Source organism: Peromyscus eremicus, chromosome X, assembly GCF_949786415.1.
Source record: "Peromyscus eremicus chromosome X, PerEre_H2_v1, whole genome shotgun sequence".
Taxonomy (NCBI): Eukaryota; Metazoa; Chordata; class Mammalia; order Rodentia; family Cricetidae; genus Peromyscus; species Peromyscus eremicus.
In genome coordinates, this window is record NC_081439.1 from 64,922,856 (window position 1) to 64,944,237 (window position 21,382).

General features: G+C 34.4%; 1 protein-coding gene across 1 annotated transcript in view; it reads right to left on the reverse strand.

Annotated features, from left to right (window-relative positions):
* Nucleotides 1-260: 260 nt before the first annotated feature.
* The window catches only part of Hdx (highly divergent homeobox), a 115,068-nt gene continuing 93,946 nt past the window's right edge, over nucleotides 261-21,382 (reverse strand). Inside the window, exons 7-11 of the mRNA XM_059251189.1 lie at nucleotides 16,033-16,112; nucleotides 13,092-13,175; nucleotides 6,210-6,332; nucleotides 1,443-1,610; nucleotides 261-460 (exon numbers count right to left, since the gene is read on the reverse strand). Coding sequence (XP_059107172.1) covers nucleotides 1,485-1,610; nucleotides 6,210-6,332; nucleotides 13,092-13,175; nucleotides 16,033-16,112 — 413 coding nt within the window. The 3' untranslated portion in view covers nucleotides 261-460; nucleotides 1,443-1,484. The remainder of the gene's footprint in view (nucleotides 461-1,442; nucleotides 1,611-6,209; nucleotides 6,333-13,091; nucleotides 13,176-16,032; nucleotides 16,113-21,382) is intronic.

Sequence of the window (21,382 nt, forward strand, 5' to 3'; positions counted from 1 at the left end):
GAATTCTGAGATCAGAATCAGCCACAGTTATAAAACTTAAAAAATATCTGAAACTTGACAACTAACGCAGTTATCTAGCTGCTTCACTCATCTTTTAAGATTAGATAATAATTTAATCATGTAATTTAGTTCCACACAACCAAGTCACAAATATATGACAATGTGAGCTTAGGGAGAAACTAGTATTTTCCCATCTATGAACCTTAGTATTCCCATCTGGTATTCTGGAAGGGAAGATCTGCAAAGAGATGTCTATAGTGTTCTGCCATCTGGTACCTACTAATAGTAACTGGGTATCATGCCCATTTTAGGTGTGTATTCATAGAATAGCATCCAGGAAATTCAGAGGACTTTAATTACAATCAAAGTAGTTTAACTCTTTTTGGATATTGTTGTTGGCCGATGGCTCTGTTCAGGCCTCATATGGAAATGAGGTAAATTTTGTGGCAAAGTTGTATGACTAGAATAAAAAAGAAAACAAATATCAGTGGCATATTTTGAGTTCCTGTTTCACAAAATTTAAGATGTGAAAAAAATATTATGAAAATGTTGGTAAACTTGAAGTATTTGTGCAATATTTTGTCTAACTCAATTATATAAATGTACTATATAGTACAATGTTAATCGCCTTTAATCCCAGCACTTGGGAGGCAGAGCTAGGTGGATCTCTGTGAGTTTGAGGCCAGCCTGGGCTACAGAGCGAGATCCAGAACAGGCACCAAAACTACACAGAGAAACCCTGTCACGAAAAAAAAAGTAGAATGTTAATCATTAATACTTATCATTTGTAGTATACAAGAATTGAGATTAAAACTGTCTTTTATAAAGTACTATTTTTGTTGGTTAATTTGCTTTCCAGAGTATTTTTCCCTCTCCCTAGTTTTGGAGTTAGACAGAAGAATACCAATAACATACAATTACATCCTAGTAACCGCTTCAATTTCTAATCATTATCTTAGGTCAAATTCTCATAGGAGTTGAAAATAAATCCCAGGATTCATCTAGGTTAAATACACATTAAGGTTTGTTTTTAATTTTCGGCCCACTTCCTGAGTAAAAATGTATAAGGATGATAGGAAAATGAAAGAAGAAAGATGTAATGGCTACAAAAAGAAGGCCAATCAAGCTTTAGCAACTTAGTAATGTTGACTATGTTTACATTTTTGTCTCTGGTTAAAACTATTACTAAGATTCTTCTTAAAGAATAAGCAAAAAATCAGATATAGTAGATTTCATGGCTGAGTTGCTTAAAATTAGATGTAATTTTTTTCTAGGATTTTATATAAGTTAAAAAACCATTTCACTTATTTTTACATTTTCCATGCATTTTTTATTGTAGCCGCTATATCTTGTCCTTCCGTCAGAGCATATGCCTGTTTTAACAGTATGTTTTTCCAGTTAAAGATTATTGGGGAAAAATATAGTTATCTTGAAATGCACACCTGTTAGGCATCCAACAGAATACATTATATCCCCCATCCAAATCACAAACTGTCCGAGGCATTTTTCTCTGATAAAGAAGACACACTGAATGAGGTATCATCGGGATCCAGTGAGGCATGACTGAAATCCATCTCTTCTAATTCAGGAGGTAAATCTGACAGCAGTGCCTTATCAGAAAAAGAATCAATTATTTTGGATTAGTATGCAGACAGATTTTTTTCCCAATTTTATGTTAATAGTTGTAATTCTCTTGTTTTAATTTACTCTTGTGGATTTAAAGAAAGAAACATTTCTTTTGAGGGATCTTACACATTTCCTTATCTAAAACAGTAAGTTTACATGTAATGCTAAGAAAGAACAAAATATTAGATGCCATGTATGTGGATTAGGTAGAGTAGAATCTTATAAAAAAGGGGAAATCAGAGAGGGAAATGAGTCTCTCTCCTGATGAGTCTAGTAGCATTCAGAGTGATATGGTTATAGACATAAGCAACTATTCAAAACCAAGGATTTTTAACCACGGGCTTTCAAGTGGTTGAGGTAAGTAGTTTTCATACTAGTTTTCTGTGTTTATTGCTCACTGCTCAAGGGCTTTAAAATTTCATTCTTTAATTAAAATAGTCATGCTTAGCTATATTACTCTTTAAGGAAACCTACATTTCAACAAAGACTTATCTTGTTCTTCGTTAAAAGAATGAATTTAGCAGTTAGGGGAAAAATTCTTCTATTTTACTTTAGATAAAAGTTTAACAATTTGAAAAGACCATACGGGGTTTTGTTTGTTTGTTTCCTTTCCCTAGACTATGTCCATACAGGTGGTTAAGCACCCAGTAGGGCCTGTTCAATACAGAATTATGGCTGCTGTAACAATGTATCTGCTCATTTCTTTGCTGGAACAATTAAGATATGCTGACATCTTTGAGCTAAGTTTGATCATGTTCTAACTGTTTCATCTGTATTTGTAGAACACGTATCTATACTAGAGAAATAAACAATCAAGTTCTGTGTGGTTGGCAGTGCCCATGCCATTTAACCATAAGAAATCGGATATAAAATAGCATAATCTATCTGGAAATGTTTCAACAGCAGTACTTGTACTGTGGGTTCTGGGAGTATTTGTACACAAGAACTAAGATAATAGGCACAAATGTATACTGGCCATTACCCAATTAGGAACAGAAAGACAGGGTATGCTGGGGGAACATATGAAATACATTATCAAAATAAGACAGGATCCTCCTCAATAAAATAGTGACAGTTAAACATCCTATAATTTTTGCCTTGTAACACACAAGAAAAAAAATTTACTTTTTTGTCAGGCTATGTAATTAAAAACTAACATATATGTAGAAAGTTATTATTTATTTTGTACCACTAAAATACCCATGGATTTCCTGCTGAAACTAAGTGCACTTATACATGAACATAGCATAAAGATACCACATGCTTTCTGGGGTACTAAGCTGTAGTAATATGACACATGCCATTTTCTTCTAGAACAGTAAGCTACTGCTGATCCAATTCAGGTACAATGGGGCCTTTGCTAATGCTGGCTGTTCAGAATGTGAGTAATACATCACTGGATTCAGTTCACTCTGCAGTTTTGAATATACCATATTAAGGACGGAAAGACTTTCAAATTGGCACTCATTGAACATGAGCTTCTCATATTGGAAAGTCAAGTGGATTAGACAATTTCATATTGTAAATTCTAGTGGAGAGAGACCTACAAACTAGAGAAGCATTATTATTTATTTCTTCTTTGTTGCACTGCATATAGTTGGCTGTCTAAAGTAAGAATACAATTTAAAATGTTCAATATATGAGGTAGTTCACAACACAATGCATGGATTCCACCTCAAAATTTTTTAATATCTTTACTAGACTGCAATATTCGAACATTAAACAAATCTTTGCTGATGATTAGAACTGCCTTTTTCACAGAGATATAAATAAGCACAATTAAATTTCTCCTATTCTCCCATCCCCCGTGTTGCAGATTGAACCCAGGATCTCATTTACTTTGAAAAAAAACACTCTGACAGTGATTCACATCTACAGCCTCAATGTTTTTTATTATATGTTCCTCATCAGTAACAACTATTTTCAAGGTCTGACCAAGTGCCATTTTTTCCCCAAGAGATCATTAACACTTTCCCCAAATACACGGTCAGTGTCTGTAATACTTATTCTAGACTCTAAGATGTGAATGTAAAATTGATAATCATTCTTATCCTCCTTGCAGAGTGGAGAAATTGAAGTTTAAGAAAGGCAATCGATCTGGCTAGGATCACACAGTGAATTATCAGGGGAGGAAAGACTATAACTAATGACTTAGAGCAATGTTGGCAACATTATCTGGATGTTAAAATGGCTATTATTGATTGAAAAAAGACAACCTTTAGGTAATCTAATGTTTCAGTCAGAAAGTACCATACATATTTTTTAAACCCTGGACCTGTTTATATGGGCAAAATATTTCATAGATCGCTTATCTCATTCAACTTACCCGTGTCGAGATTAATGAAAGAAATACTGTATATTTTTTTAAAATAAGAAAGTAATGACAAATGTTTCTATTTTGCTAGGTAGAATATAACGTATTTCCAGAAATAAACTTCTGAATATTTCAAAGCTTAAACATTATTAGTTTAAGATTTAACCTGGACTACTTTTGTACATCACTGCTAGTATCATATATGTAATTGTATATATAATTCATTAGTTTTCTGTTTTAGAGGTAGAGTCCAGGCTCTACATATGACCTTCCTGCCTTATATTTCCAAGTGATTACAGGTGTGTGTCACTACCACAGCCACTGTCATTTATGCCTGGAGAAAATATTTTGAAATTCATTATACTCAATCTTGAGTATGAAGAAAATCACAGTTTCTATTTAAGCTGCTGATTCTATACGCTGTGGCATTTAGTATCATTTTGTATCATTCTCTATTTCAGCCCACACTGTGTTCATATGTTACTTCAGTAGTCTTTTAGCAGAAGAAAACTAGAAAAGGAAAAACAAAATGCATGTTAGTTACTTTTCTTATTTGTTGATAATCTTTGGGAACGAACCAAAGCAAAGCTGAGGTTAGAACTAGATATTCAGTCTATGAGATATTCTCAGATGTCAAGAAACAAAGACATTCATTAGTTAACTGGTTATGGAACTGAATTCAAATGATATGAGATTTTTCAGACAAGAAAAACATTCTAATTTAGCCTAAAATTGGAGCTGTTTGTGTGTGTGTGTGTGTGTGTGTGTGTGTGTGTGTGTGTTTGTGTGTGTTGTGTGTGTGTGTTCTACAGTTATTTGAAATCTATGATACTATTGGGATTATGTTCAATACTATCACTCTTATTCATTTAAAAATCTATTTTAGGTTCTTATAAATCAAACATTTTAATTTTGCTGTGCTTTGCTTGCTTGTTTGTTTTAAGATAAGTTCTTAGTTTATGGTCAAGGCTGAACTCAAACTCACAACAGTTCTAATACTTGAGGTTCCCTAGTGCTGGAGTGGTGGCATAAACTACCATGCCTGGCTCATAAACACATTTTCATTATGTCTTGGAATGTGCAAACCATGTATAATGAAGCAATACACTTAAATAAAGCTATCCAAGGCAACTAAAGCTTTTGTATTGTGATCTCTATGTATGGCCAGAGTTGAAAGCTTAAAATTCAGAAATGTGGACAAACAATATTCATACTGGCTTTAGTCCCATGCGGGGACTCTCCTAGTTTAAATGTGGTTCATTATATCAATTAAATATATAAAGACCTCTTTCTTTGAAAGAAAGGACAATTGTGGGATATTCAGACATTAACCTTTTCCCTGGAAATGTCTGGGATGGGCTATATATGCACAATCTTCTTGGAGTATAAGACATCAGTGATTTTACTTTTGACATTTTTTGCTGAATGAAATCTTCTAAGACTATTTACTAAATTATAGTTACCTACATCTCATACTACTCACATAGAACTTTTCTGATAAGGAGTTAGCATGGTGATAAATAACTTAGCAGTAAATTTGGCATCATTTAGTGTTAAATGTAATATTTTATATAATTGGGCTTAAACGAATACTTATAAAACCCTCAGGTTTTTCTTGAGGCTATATGTATACATAGAAAAACCTGAAGGGTCCAATGCAATTTGGAAGGAATCTATAAACAAATACTCATAGCAAAAAACAAAAGACATTTCATTTTTGGAGTGGAGGACTCAAAAATTTTTACTTACATTGCAAAATGTGATACACCTATGGTCACAAAGAATTTCACAAAGTAATTTCATGCTTTCTTAGTGCAGAGCAACATATTATAGAAGAGACTGTCCCAACATTTGTGAACTCCAGCAGCTGCCAGTGGGTAAATAAATAAATGTCCACATTTCACATCTAGAAAAAGTTCCCCAAACATGCTATCTAGTTATGGGTTGGGATAGCTCCATCTCTACAAAATTTTTGAGGAATTTCTTTAAAATTAATTTTAAAATTTGGTTTTCTCTACTTAAAGGCTATCCTGAATTAAGAAAATATTCTAATCAGCTATTTTGACTTTGTACTCTAGTAGCATACAAAAAAATCTGAATATATATTCTTAAGAAAACTATGTTTAAAAAGATCATAAAATAACCATTTGCTCCATGAAATTCCAAGCCAGAATGGAGACTACAAATGAAGAGATATGAAGAATCCAAATATGACATGCCATTTGTCAACTTGACACATTGTGGCTTACTGGTCTCTCATGGGACTTACCTGCTGCTGTTCCTTATCATCAGCTTTCATAGCCAGAATCAGGTTTCTAACAAAAGTCTGGAGCTTAAAGTACTTCTGCTTTTGAATCTCTAGCTCATTTTCAATGAATCTGACTTCTTCGTTCTAAAGGAGAAAACACCAAACAATAAAATTATGCCATATAAACTCAAGCCTGTATATATCTGATGAACAATAAAACTAAAAAGCAATAAGAGTACAGGAGCAATATAGAAAACACAATTTAACCGTAAAGGAAAATAAAACACCGAAGCAATTATCCTAGTATTCAAGGGTGCCTTTTAAACAAATCATCAATGGAAGATAATTTGCAAATAGATTCTAGGAAGAGAGAAAAACAGGAAAGACTCATCTTCTTGGAAACAACTTTCCTATATCAAACTTCATTAGCATTTGTATTAGGATTAAGAACAGAGTCTAGTTAAACACAAGAACAATAGAAAATGCACTAATATTCAGGGTGTTATTTACAAAGTCAAATTCTAAAATCTAAAAGTTATTTTGTACCAAGTAGGGACTGAAATTACTAAAATGTTTAAGTATACACTTAATTAATGTAAAATTTAAAATAATAAAATCTTTACAATACAATGAGAGGTGGAGGCAGGAAGATCAGGAGTTCAAATCCAGCCTTGACCATATAGTGAGTTTGAGGCTACATGGAGACTCTGTCTCAAATGAAACAACAAAAACAAAAACAAGCAAACAAAGGGTTAAAGGGATAATTAGAACATACTCTAAAATTAAGACACAAACCACGTACTGAAAGAAAACGTATTCTAATTCATATAAAAGATAAAAGGGTATCAAAATTTATGAAATTTAAAACTAGCAACAGACTATAAAGTGTGGGCAAAAATATTCAAACAGACATTTCATGAAAAAAAGTTATATATTCAAGACACTTAACATAATTTTCATTAAGTAAATGCAAATGCAAACCACAGTGAGTTACTACTACCAGCTTGCTACAGTCACTATGTTAAAAAAATTGACAAAATATAGTTGCTGATGAGAATGTGGAGCAATTAAAAGTCTCATAATAAGGTGAGTTTCAAAAATATTTTGACTGTCATAAAATTCAACATGTTCTTTCTTAGTAATCCAATTTTTAGTTATTTACTTAAAAACAGTGAAAACACACAAATTTTCTTTGTAACTTTATTTATAATAGCCCCCAAAAGAAAGTAGTTGAGGCTTTCATCTCAAATAGTTGAGGTTTGAATCGGAAACGGCTGTCACAGGCTCCTATTGAAATACTTGGTACCTGTCTGGTGGTGCTTTTCAGAAGCTTGTGAAACCTTTATGAGCTAGAGCTGCTAGATGATGTGAGTCACTGGAGGCCTCCATGTGTTATAGCTTCCTGTCTTCTATCTGCTTGTGGATAATAGATGCAATGTGACCAAGTCCCTCACACTTCTGTCCTCATGCCTTCCCTGCCCTAACAGAATGCATTCCTTTAAACTTGGAAGGTTCCAAAACAAAACTTGTCCTTAAATTGCTTCCTTTCTGGTATTTGATTACAGCAATGAGAAAAGTAATTAATCCACAAATGAATAAACAATTTGTCAAATTCATTTAATTGTTAAATTTAAGAGGTGAATTTTACTGTATGGACTTTTTTCCTGCTTGGAAGTTATGTAATACAGTACACTGATTAAATAAGAGCATACATAATGTTTCAAATAATAATAACAACATTAATAAAATTTAAGATGGATATTGTGGTACATTCCTATTAATACTAGCACTTAAGAGTTTGAAGCCAGCCTGGAATACATACTGAGACCCTGGCTCAAATCCCAACCAAACAAAAGAAACTTAATTCATTTCATCTACCAGAAGCTTTGAACCATTTGGCCATCAATCATCTCCCAATCCTCTCATGATGCAGCCTTGGGTGGACACTATTCTATCCTCTGTTTCTTTGAGTTCAGTTGTTTTAGATTCCAAATATAAGCGAGAAAATGTCACTTATCTTTCTGTACCTAGCTAATTTCACTTAGCATAATTTTTGTTCTCAAATTCTATTTATGCTTTCACAAATGGCAAATAATTACTTTTGTTTAATAGTATATGTGCAGAATATTATAAATAATGTGCATTCTACAATCTTTGAAGGCAAAATTTAAATTTCTTACCATAGGAAATAAGTATTTGAAGTGATGGATATGTTAATTAGCTTGATTTAATTATTTTACATTGTATTCATAAATCATATCATAACCTTGTATCTCATGAATATATAAAGCTATAATTTGTCAATTTACAATTAAAATATAAATTATGAAAAAATAAAAATAAATAAAACCAAATAAATTATCAATAAGCCTCCTTGACAAAAACTGTAGAAGTAGACAGAATATTCTTTCTAGCTGGAAACCTGATCTCAGAGTACAGCAGGACTTTAAGCAACATTTGTTCAAAAAGCTTCCTAAAAACATATTAAAATTAGTTGATTGTATGGGTATTTTAGAATTTCGGTCAAGTGGATGTTGTGGTATTAATCACATCCAATCTGTGAACATGTTTACTATATCACTTATTAGCTCAGTTTAAATCTTAATTTATGTGATGAAACTGCTTCCTTCCAGACCACTTAATAAGTGAAACATCTGTGCAAGCTAAATTTCTACTCAGTCACTAACACAACTAAGTTAAAAGTAAGCATTCTAAAGAAATTCAACATGCTTCTGCCATGATATGGTTTTGCAAATTCTAAACCATTGATTTTATTAGAAGTCATTGACAGAGAAATAATATTAGTAAAATGTTGACCAGAAAATGATTTTCTCCTGTTTTGTTTGGTTCATATTTGATGCACATATATGTGGTATATGTATGTGTGGTATGTGTACTCACATATGCATATGTGGGTGTTTCTCTGTCATTCTGTGTGTGTGTGTGTGTGTGTGTGTGTGTGTGTGTGTGTTTGTGTGTGTCTGTGTGTGTGTGTAACTCAGAGGTTGATATTATTTTCTTCAGTTTCTCTCCAACTTATTTTCTGAAACAGGATCTCTTACTGAATCTCAAGCCCACTTGTGGTGATATATTGCTTGTAATCTAGGAAATAAAGCTTGCCTGAAGATCAGAGGACAGAGCTAGCTAGACACAGAGTTAGCCACGGAGGTCAGGCAGCAGTGGCACACACCTTTAATACTAGCATTCCAGAGGCAGAGGCAGAGATCCATCTGGATTTCTGTGAGTTCCAGGCCATACTGGGCTACATGAGATTAATCCAGTCTAGGAGAGAAACAGATCCAGGCAGTGGTGACACACACCTTTAATTGCAAGACTTGGGATCACACACCATTAATCCCCGCACTAGGAAGGTTGAGACGGGAAGTGATATGGCTGGGCATAGAAAGGGATATAGGGCAGGAGGAGACAGGAACTCATGCTCTTTCAGGCTGAGGAGTTGGTGAGGTAAGAGGTGGTGGCTGTGGCTTGCTCTGCTTCTCTGATCTTGCAGCTTTCACCCTGATATCTGGCTCCAGGTTTTTAATAAGACCATCTAGGATTCCCGCAACACCCACTGTTTCAGCCAGGCCCAGTTAGCCCTTTGTCTCTGCCTCTCCAGTACTGGGCTTACAAGTATGCATCACAGGCTAGGCTTTTCACATGGATGCTGGAAACGCAAACTCAGGGCCTCATACTTGCTCGGCAAGCGCACTACCAATTCAGTTGTCTTCCCAGGCCTCATTTTGCGTTTTGTGGTTGAGGTTTTTGAATTGTTATTTTTCTTTTTCATTTTTTTTGAGACTCAGTCTCATAAAAGCTAAGCTATCTTTGAACTTGCTGTGCAGTTGAGGGTGCCCTTGAACTTCTGATCCTTCTGCCTCCACTTCCTAAATTCTGGGATTACAGGTGTGTACCAGTACACTAGGCAGAAAGTCATTTGAATGCAGGCAGTATCTGTCATCATTTAATGGTGACTCATTTGCATTCAGAGTCTGCTTGAGCTGTACTCATGGTCCATCAGAAAACATTTTAAAAACATTAGTTCATATTTGCAAAAGTCACGAAAGCATCTTTTCATATGAGGATCTCTAATTTTCATGCAAATATTTCCCTTCTTTGGTATTTATGAAATGTTTGAAAAGCATAAACAGCTTTAAGATAATTTAATATTGCAGACATTTTCTTCTCAGAAATGCTTTTTGCAAGCCTATTAAATGCTTCCTAGATTACAGGCAGTAATTATGTGTGCATCAGAGATTTTCCTAAGTAAATGGAGTACATGGGGAAACAACTAGTAAGACAATAGCAGTCACCGAGTTTTACAAAATAAGGCCTAGTTAATTTTTGTTAAAAACCTTCCCCAGCAAACTGTTTATAATTTTGCAAGCTGATTGTTATGAGACACAAGGTTGCAAATATGCCAGAGCTTTGATCTCTGGGAAGGGTATTAACGGCTACCATGACTGATGTCCTATTTTATGATATAGTTACTCATGCCACAGGTATTGTGTCTATCAACTTTCCTCCTAAAGATTTGGGATTAGTTAGAACTCCCAGAAATATGAGTTTCTAATGATGTCTCTCAATCAGGAATGCTATAATGTCTAAACTTTATGTTAATAAAATGCACTATAGAGAATATTCTTTTAGTTTGCTATAATAAATCCCAAGCACAGAAGATGAGTTCAATGTGGGGAAGTTTAAAAATGCTGTAGCTTCTAATACTAATTGAATTTATACAAATAAACACTTGGGAAACAGTATTAAAATTATTTCGAGAAAAATTAATTTATTCAATTACTTTCTAAGCAACTGCTTACTAAACATCTATGTGCCAGGCTCCCCAACCAAGTAACACATAGGTGATTAAAATACATTTCTGCCTTCAAGAAACTTATTATGAATATACTTAAGAAATGAAAGAAAATAACTTTCACCCCTAAACAAGGAACACTGGCGTGTCTATTTAAATAGAGTACAGCAACTTTCTTCAAGGTATTAAATTTCTAAACTGGTATGTTCTACAGCAATGCTCAAAACATGCAATGGCAACTCCAGATACAAAGTTCACAGATGGTAAATGGAAACATTTAAAAATAATGTGCATATAAATATATTTTCTCTATATATGTGCACAAATATTGACAATTCAAGGAAAGAATTTTCAGTGTGATAGAGATGATTATAGAGAATGTCCCTAATGACCTGCATGAGATCCCTTGCTCCCACAGTATCTCCCACAGTGGAAAACACTGGCTTACAAAAATGTCCATTAGAGTTCAAGGGAAATATTCCCAGACGTTTCTGCACCGGCTTCTCTGTCTTTCCCTCCCTGGTCTTTAGCTGCAAGACCTTCTCAAGTGGACTGGCCCCGAAAAGGGGAGAGGGCTAGGAAAAGAATCCTGAGGCTTGAGCCCAGCCCTATTTGACCTGTTCAGGGGTGCTAAGTGGGGCACACTTGACAGCTGTGCAACCCAGGCCCCCCGCATGGACTTTCCACAGCCTGTGCCAAGTGGTGACCTGGCCTGCAGAGTCATTTTAATCCTGAACTCAGTATTTAGAAGTATTATATGACCATGGAGGAGTAATTAGCATGCTTTCTTCTAACTGAAAACCAGCTATTTCATAATTCAGCTAGTTGGAAATACAGATTATTTTTTATTGAAAATGTGTTCATTTTAAGATAAGATCATTATATATATATATATATATATATGTATACACACACACACACACACACACACACACACACACATACATTCCCGGCTGGCCTTGAATTAATGGAGCACCTCCTGCCTCAGTCTGGTGAGTGTTGGGATTACAAGTGTGACCTACCATATCTAGTCATAAATGTAGTTTAAATATAGAATCTTTGACCACTCAGAAATAATTTCAAAAGACAATTTCCCTCTGTGTTTATAACACTCAATATTTCAAAGACTGACATGTTCTGAACATTAGGAAAACAATATTACAATGCTCTGAAATTCAGTTATACTATTCTAAAACTGAAAGATATTTTTTGAGGCAAGTGACAGCTGTTTTCTAATTAAATGGTGGTCTTTGTTACTGTCATAAGCTTTAAATTATGATTATACTCCACACAAAGAAGCTTTGTATTTAGAAAGAAGCACTGTGTGCCCAAATTTCAGACAGCCCAAAGTTTCCTAGCGAGATAGGCTGCTGAGTCAGAGGAGGAGAGCACTTGTACATCTATGCAAAAACATATTGACAAACAGACTGATCGCTTATGTCAAAATTGAGTAAAAAACAAAATTATGCGTGACACACTATCAAAGGATGCCTTCCAATTTAGTAACAAGTGACATTAAGAAAAGGTCATCTCTATTCATATTCACCATGTATTTTCATTGGGAATTGTTTTTCAAATTCTCATAAAATGGTATCAGGTATGGTGTTAAAGACAGTCTTGGAAGAGATTGCAATCCACTATAAAATTAGCAGTGGACACTGGAAAAGAAATTCTCCCATTTCCTAACACTTACTGTTGTGTTCATTTTGTTTGAGGCAGGGTCTTTCAATGTTGCCCAGACTGGTGTCAATTTCCTGAGCTAAAGCAATGTTCCTGCCTCATCCCCACATACATCTGGGGACTCTGGAAATTTACCATAAATTCCACGTTAACCACCACTATGTGTTATTCCCACTTGCTGAACACAATCAATGCCAATTTTGAGCCAGTAAACTGTTTAAAACCCAAATTATCAAACAAGCCAGCAATATTAAAATGCCCAACATTTTGCCTAATTTTCAAGTTGCCTGAGATAATCTGTAGAGAGGCCCAGACTGCTTAGTCCATCAGATGGGAAAATCAGAGACACTATATATCTTTTCCATTCAGTAACTTCCCTTAATGAATTCAGGACTTGAAATTACTTTTACCTTGTAATCCAGGAGAGAATTCACTTGTTCTACCTCGGAATTGCTTATCATGTCACTTTCTTCATCATCGATAATTTCTATTTTCTGTAATGTAAGTAGAGAAACCTTTACAAATATATATCAGATCACTACACACAATGTGTACAACATACTTATTTAATATTTAGTTTGGGTGATAGAGTGATCTAGATTATCTGGATTAAACCTTAATAATTGGCTCCTCAGTGTTACACACAGCATGTGTCTGTATCACCCCTTATGTCATCTTTAATTGGTGATTGATAGTGCCCTTCACTGATAAGGAATTAGCTTTTAATCTCTCTCTCTTTCTTTGTCTCTCTGTCTCTGTCTCTGTCTCTGTCTCTTTCTCTCTCTCTCTCTCTCTCTCACACACACACACATACACACACACACACACACACACACATACAATAGAACAGGGTTCCTTTTCTGTCTCAACATGACTCTTTCTTCTAATGAAACTGTTAACATATGGCACGTATCCCAAAGGAAAATACAATGTCTAAAAATTCACATATTTAATGTGCTCCATTAGCTAGACAATTGAAAGCAGACATCCATGATATAATGATGAAAATTGCATGGGGATTTGTTTTCTTCATCGGACAGTAACAAAGACAGCAAGGAGAAGACAGAGACACACACAGAGAGCAAGAGGTTCCCCTGGTTACAGAATTAAGTCACAGCAAAGCTTGTGAAGTAGCTTGTGTACCATAGATAATTAGTAAATATCTGTCAAAACATAACCAATACATTTCGGTGCTGCCGAAAAGAATGACTGATAAGCTCCAATCCAGAGGGTAAAACAAATTACTTGATAGGAAAGCCTTTAAAAAAAGAAAAAACCCAATAAAATCCATTTAAATATTTTCCTTTGTATGTAAAACAATGAAATTAAGGGGAAACAAACTGCACCTTAAATGATTTAAACACTGCCAACCATAAACAAAGTTTAAAAGGAGGGAGGATAAACCAGATTTAGTCACTAGACAGTCTTTTAAGAACAAGCACATTAATAGCAGCATGTCATAGGCATCTATATATGTGTGTGTATGTATATATATTATATGTATTTGTAATCATATTATATAAATATATATATATATATACATGATTAAAAATATATATGGTGATTAAAAGTCACAAGCAAACTTAGAATCGTCATACTTGCTTTACTGCCTCTGAGGATGTGATATCATCACAGGATTTCTGACCTGCAGTCTGTGAGTCAGAGGGACAGCTGCAGGAAAACTGCCTTCTACCACTGCGTGGAGATGTGTCTAATGTTTTGTTTTTCTATATAATCAGTATAAACTTGAGTCTTAATCACATCAGCTCTCTCTAGACTTTACACTTCATACTTTCTGTCCTAAGGTTTTTAGATTTCCTACCTGTTTGGATTAATTCTGGGGCAATGGAGATAGGCATTGAAGAAAAGAAGGTACCACCAGCAACTGTATGGATTTGTGCATATAAATAGGACTTATATGTCTCTGCGATTTGTCATCCATGAATAATTGGGGGCACTCAAAAGTTACAGGCAGAGGAGATCAACCTTTGAAAGTTTGAAGTTTTGTCTCTGAAAATCAATTCTTCTTGAACAATTAGGTGCCTAAGTGACTATGAGTCATACCAGGCCACGACTTCATTTATTATTTTCAGCTGTCTGCTGCTAGGGAAATTCAATGCAGAGAAATTCAGGCAAAAAATGAACACGTCTTTGAGAGAAAAGATATTTCAATTGTAAATAGTTGTTTACATTTAACATGCTATAATTAAAATCTAGAGCAGAAGGAGATATTTGGTGAGATTTTAATTATTAGGAGAGTTCACTGTGGAAAACAATGATTAGCTATTTGATTAAAAAACTGCTTTAAAATCAAATCTAATTTTTCAATATGTCTGTTGAATTTAGTATTTAGAAGAATCAAACACAGACTTAAACCAGGACTAAAAACCAATGAAATGCAATCCTGAACTCTATTTCACATGTAGAAAACGATGTCAGATTTTGTTGGTATTTAACAAATATGAGCCCAAATATATATTTTATGATCTCTGCTTTTATTAAAGAGATGTTCAGGATTATAGGGTCAAAGAAATAATGTTTGTGATAGAAGCCAGGGTAAATTATGAGATCACAGCTACTGTGGAACAGAAAAATCCATTATAAGTGCGGTTTTAATGAAAATCATGCATAGAACATTGATTCAAAAGCAAAAATGAAAATATGATGGAATTTCCCTTTGTGTCTGACTTTGTTTAATACTATCTTGATTTCTGTATCACTTTGTGAGGCCAAAATATAAACAAATTCTGCTAAAACAGCTGTTAAGGGAACATCACTATATGTTTACATTTTTAGAAAACCCAGTTTAATCCACACACAGCCTGTCCCTGCCGCTATTCAAATTCTTAAAATACTGTCTTTCTTTCTTTGCTGTAATTTTGAAGGCAATTAACAGAGTCCAACTTAACCAGGGAAAAGAAGTTTCCAAATACAGTATAGCTAGGTATGGTCTAAACAGAGAAACCCTTGGAGGCAAGCTCTTGGACTAACAAACGCTTCCTTCACCATCTCCAGCTGAACTCCATTTCATTTCTGCCATCTGTCAAATGAAATGAATCTGCTCTCTTCTCAGTGTGCTGAAGAAAAATAACTTGTTATATATAAAATATGTCATATTTGAACTAGCTATTAGGTTTTTATACTTGGAAATCTCCTGAAGTTAAAAAAAGAGGAAGTGTTTACATTTTGCTTATTGGGCACTGAAAGCTATATTAAATTCTTAGGGAAAAGTTCTGCTTTAGTTTACAGAGTAAAATAAGACTTTATTCTGACAATACAGATGTTGTCATCAACTGGCACGATGTCCTTAAAATCCATCCTGTAATGAGGAAAGAATTTCAAGTTACATACCACATTATCTGCGGATACTGCCTGGTGCTCTTCATCCTTATGTGTCCTGGTCTCATTTGGGATGACTTCACTGGGCTCCTCTATAGGAAAAAAAAGTGAAGATTTTATATCTTGTATCTTAAAACTTGACTGTAGTATTAAAACAATACTTAAATAATGTCTATTTTGCCAAAAACATACACATGGCAAATCTATTAAAAATGTGCTTTGCTGTGAATTTTATTCATATCTGATTCATATATATTTTATTTTTTAATTAATTAATTTATTTATTTTTGGTTTTTCGAGACAGGGTTTTTCTGTGTAGCTTTGGAGCCTGTCCTGGATCTCGGTCTGTAGACCAGGCTGGCCTCGAACTCACTGAGATCTGCCTGGCTCTGCCTCCCGAGTGCTGGGATTAAAGGCGTGTGCCACTGCCTTCCCTGAGCCATATATATTTTAGTTAGTTATGTGGATGGATAGAAATACAAGGATTATAATCACTGTGCTTTTTAAAATAGAAAACCTGTATCTTCAACAATGGAGAAATACAGAAGTCATTTAAGTACTATGAAGCTGCTAAAAATGAAGTAAAATGAGCTACTTGCAAGTGGAAAAACTGAAAGTGATAAAATCTGTGATGTAGGTGTACATAATTTTGTATTTGTAAAAGAAAAAAGTATGTTTTTAATGAAGAAAAAAACATGATGACACCATTTATGCCCAAGTGTTATCCCTGGATAGAATTATATATAACTATAAATGATTTTTACTTTATTAAGCTTTGTTTAGTTAAGCTTTGCTATAATATTACTCATTTTTATTTTCCTTTCTTTTCTTTTTTTGTTGAGAAGGTCTTACTGCATAGGCCTGGCTGGCAAAGTACTCACTATATAGACCAGAGTAACCTTAAAGTTTCAATAATTTTCCTGTCTCTGCATCCTCCGTGGTAGATTTACAGGCCTTTTCCACCATACCTGTCTTTGTTCATTGTAATAAGACACAAACAACCAACAATTCTCAATAAATGGTCTAAAATTATAAACGCAGAGCTCCAATTTTATACAAATGCAGGATTATTTCAATACTTGTATACATATGGTCACTCTTGTACATATGCAAAGAGAAAGCCCTTGCAAAAATATGCCCTTGCTCTTGTTTTCAGAGGGTTATTTCCTAAGGAGTACGATTATTTCCATAGTACTTCCAAATATTTCCTACAACGGACATGCATTTTTTCTGATCAAATTCAATATTTTAAAATACTAAAATAGTGAGAGATATATTAATTCAGAGAAACTAGTCTAATAAAAAGCTCTGTGATAAGCTATGGCAAGTGCCTGCTTCAAGGCCCTAGGTGTGGCTGAATCCATCACCCCTTACCCCCTTGATTTTACATTACCATCTCCTAGATGCCTTAAAAATAGAGTAGCAGTGTTTATCTCTGTGTCTCTCTTTTCTTCAGAGCAATTTCATGGAGATTATTTGGATAAATACTAGTAAAATTTCTCAGCTCCTTGTTAAATAACATTTTAATTCCACTTAGAAAGCAGAACAAAAATATTTATCAGCCCTCCTAAGATTTTCCTAGTCTATTCATTCCCACGTATAAACATGGACAAGGATTAGGAGAAATTCACTTATAAGAATTGCTTATGAGAATTCAAGTGAATGATGTACAAGAAAACTTCAGCAGAATTTTAATACAATGTTCTGTATAAATTCAATTTAACTTTCTTATCTCTCCTATATACTTTAAATTAAATTTTATTGTATGTACTTGTGGTATATAACACAATATACATTTATATAGCAAAAAGATAGCAACAATGAAACGAATTAACATATTTATCATCTCACAGTTTCCCATCCCCCAGGAGACAGCTGCTATCATCACTTATTGAAAATCCTGAATACACAATATACTATCATTAACTATGGTCTTCATGCTCTTCATTAGATCTTTTCCCTTATTCATCACACACATTGTAAGTTTGTGCCCTCTGAGCTATATCTCCCCATTCTCCCATTCCCCATTCAAAAATCCACTGTTGTATCATATTTGATATATTTGACCTTCCTTGCCCTGCTATTTGCAGCAACACGGATGAACCCAGGGGATGTTATCTAAGTGAAATAAGCCAGACAGAAAGAAAGGAAAAACATTGCATGATCTCATTTATTTGTGAAATGTAAGAAAAGTCAATTTAAAATTTTATAAAAACTATGATTCCTAGGCAAAGAAAAGTTTACCTAGTCATTATTTAGACACTTCAAGTCACAGACATTTCAAGTCCTACATAATCAGTGATGCAATGAAATGGAAAGAGGGAAATTTTTCATTAGCTTTAGCTACAGATCTGATATTAGAAATAGTGGTCTCAGAAGAGGGGTTATATTGCTCATCAACAAGATCATTACTGGTACTATTCCTTATAGGATTGCTGTACACTCCTCTTCAGATTTACTCATAACTTTATACACCGTTCTGGTTCACTGACAGCTTATTTATGCATGGTTTGATTATTTTAGAAAATTTAAATAAAAGCTATTTTGAGTTTTCTGAAATAAAAAGATGTGAAGCGATAAGCTAAATAGGGAATGCTTTCTTCTACATGTAGATACTTTCAGCAAAAGTTTAAGATCTAAACACTGTCAATGTGTCTTGGTAATTCCTCCAAAAAAGCAGCCTTGCTAATTGAACAATAAAAAGTAGAATTAATCAGTGAAAGTCTAGAGGGCACTCTATGTGGTGTCTATAAGCCCACCCTGAGTAAACCATGGGGGAGTTATCTTTTGATGCACACACCACACACTCCACATATTAAGACAGAGCAGGAAAAGAGGCACAGATGTAAATGGAATGTTGGAAAAAGTAATTATTCCTATACTTTAAACAATTTGCCTCTTAGGATAGTGAAAAATATTTAAAATGTCTCAATCATAAATATATTTTGGTAGAAACCAAACTTAAAATTAAGGAGCAGAGTTATCCAAGTACTGTTTTTGCTGAAGTTTCCAAGTTGCACAAGGGGTGAAGCCATGTAGCTTTTTTTCTTCACGAATCAATCCAACCTTACCTGTCTTCACTCCCTCATAGGAAAACAGGAAAGAAATGGGGAAGAGGAAGGTCAAGTGCAAGGTAGAACTGAGGTGAGTCAGAAGGTCTGTGTCAGGGACCTACATGCTTGTTTAGAAAAAAGGATTGCATATGAAACTGTCAAGGGATCACAAACACTTTTTGTTAGCTGCCAAAGCGAGCCTCTTTGCACAATTTGAAGGAATATATTTTTCCCCACAAAAACACTGAAAGAAAACTGTATGGTTTTTTCATGTTTGAACATGTGTTGTAATATGCAAGCACCAATTTAAAAATATTTTCCCTTTTAGACATTTAAAACACTCTAATCTGGTTAAATTAACAGTTGTGTATAAGGAATCTGAATTCTATTTGCTATGTTTTTGAAATATCTTTATACCTCTAAGAGGGCATCAATGGAAATCTCAATGTAAACATAATCTAGCTACATTTTCACAAACTGGAAGAGAATATAAGTCAGTATATTTTAGAGATAGGGTATTAGTCTCAGGCAGATGATACAATTAGTTCTTACAAAAAGATCACAGAGCCAACTCAGTCAGATTAGTATTCTCCATCAGTGAAATGAAGCCACTGTACAGACCTAGTAGGAAACAGCACCAAAGGGGCTCCTTCTAGTCTTTGAAAATGCTCTTCTGCTGCAATTTCTGATGAGAATGAAAAGGTTACTGTGCAGCTCTGAAAAATAAGCCACCGGGAGAAATTCCAGGCAATTGCTTACGTCTCATCCTGTGTTTTTTGATTCATACATTAAATTCTTTCTCTTCTTTTTCTCATTAGGTCTTGATTACTGTGCCAGCTATCTAGACAACACACTATTATATGACAAAGGATGCTAGGACAGGAACAGTGGTTTATTAAATGTAGACCATTAACGCAGACTTTAAAATTAACATTCACTGTTTTCCCATTAAGTGCTTATTTTCTAAAATTCTGTTTCAGGAGGGGAAATGGCACTTGGGAATGAAACTCTGCACTCAGGGGCCTATGCATTTCGCTTCATCAGACTATTTCCTCACAGCAATCCTGCCCTTTCAGAGGCACATACAAACCCCTTCTTCCTACTCACTTCACATAGCTGTTAGGCATTAGGCTCTAAAGACCCCATCATATAATTATTGTGAATTACCCAAGAATCCCCAGGCACATATAATTTTGGAAAGACTAACAGAAGACAAACACATATTTACTGGACCAACTATATGAGAACAAATGACCTTAGAAATCACGAAACACTTTTTTTTTCTTAATGATTTTTAAGTCTGCATCAGTTTTCCGACCCCCATCCCACAAGCTCTGCCATTGTTTGTGACCTTAGGTGAGAAAGAAGGAGGAGAGGAGAGGCAGAAGGAGGGAGAAGGGAGGAGAGAAAGAGAAAGAAAAAAAGGGAAAGAGAAAAAATATTCACATTTGATAATCTTTCAAACACCTGGACTTAAAATTCATTGTCCTCTCAATAGTGACAGCTTTTCTATCCCTTTCATTATTCTACCCATTACAATTCGCCTGCCTGCCCCCTGGGCATGCAATTAATTGCTTTTGCAAAGAACCTCTTAAAGACTGATTCAATGGCCTCTCCTTTCTACTCAATTTCTATGAGATCATTGAGATAATGACCCCTCTTATTTCTGAAATCTTTTTCTTTCCTTGGTTTTAGTAATGGCATACTATCCAGTTATATTATTCCTGAATATTCTTTCAGCGGCTAATGTTTTTTTTCCTGGGATCTGAATGTAAATATTTCTCAACACACAGTCCTTCTCCATTGTCTTGTTTTGTTTTTGGATTTTAATTTTCTCAATTAAAACTCTACTTCTGTGATTAGGTACTTATTGGCCTCAGTTTGACAGATTACTGTTTCTTCTCCTGACATAAAGCTCTCTTTTGAGTTCCAGACCTATCTGACCCAACAGTTCTCTGTGTATGTCCTGCTACTTTCTAAATCTCAGAACTGCAAACTGAATTAATCTTCCTAATGGTAGTCTGTCTACTTAATGTGATGGTAGTAAAAATTTTTGAATACATTTTGAGGAGGAAATTGTGAGAATACATAGCTAATGAATTTTACAGTTTATCTAGAGCTAAAATAAAAACTTTACCAGACAGTAAGAGATTTTATAAAGCCATAGTTAAAAATAGATTAATGTAACATAATATAAAACTCAGAATTTTCTCATGTGTATATGTATGTGTACCTGAATATGCATAAATATGAATACATAAATTATTTTTGAAAGCTACACTGTAATTAACTGAACAAAAAATGAATTA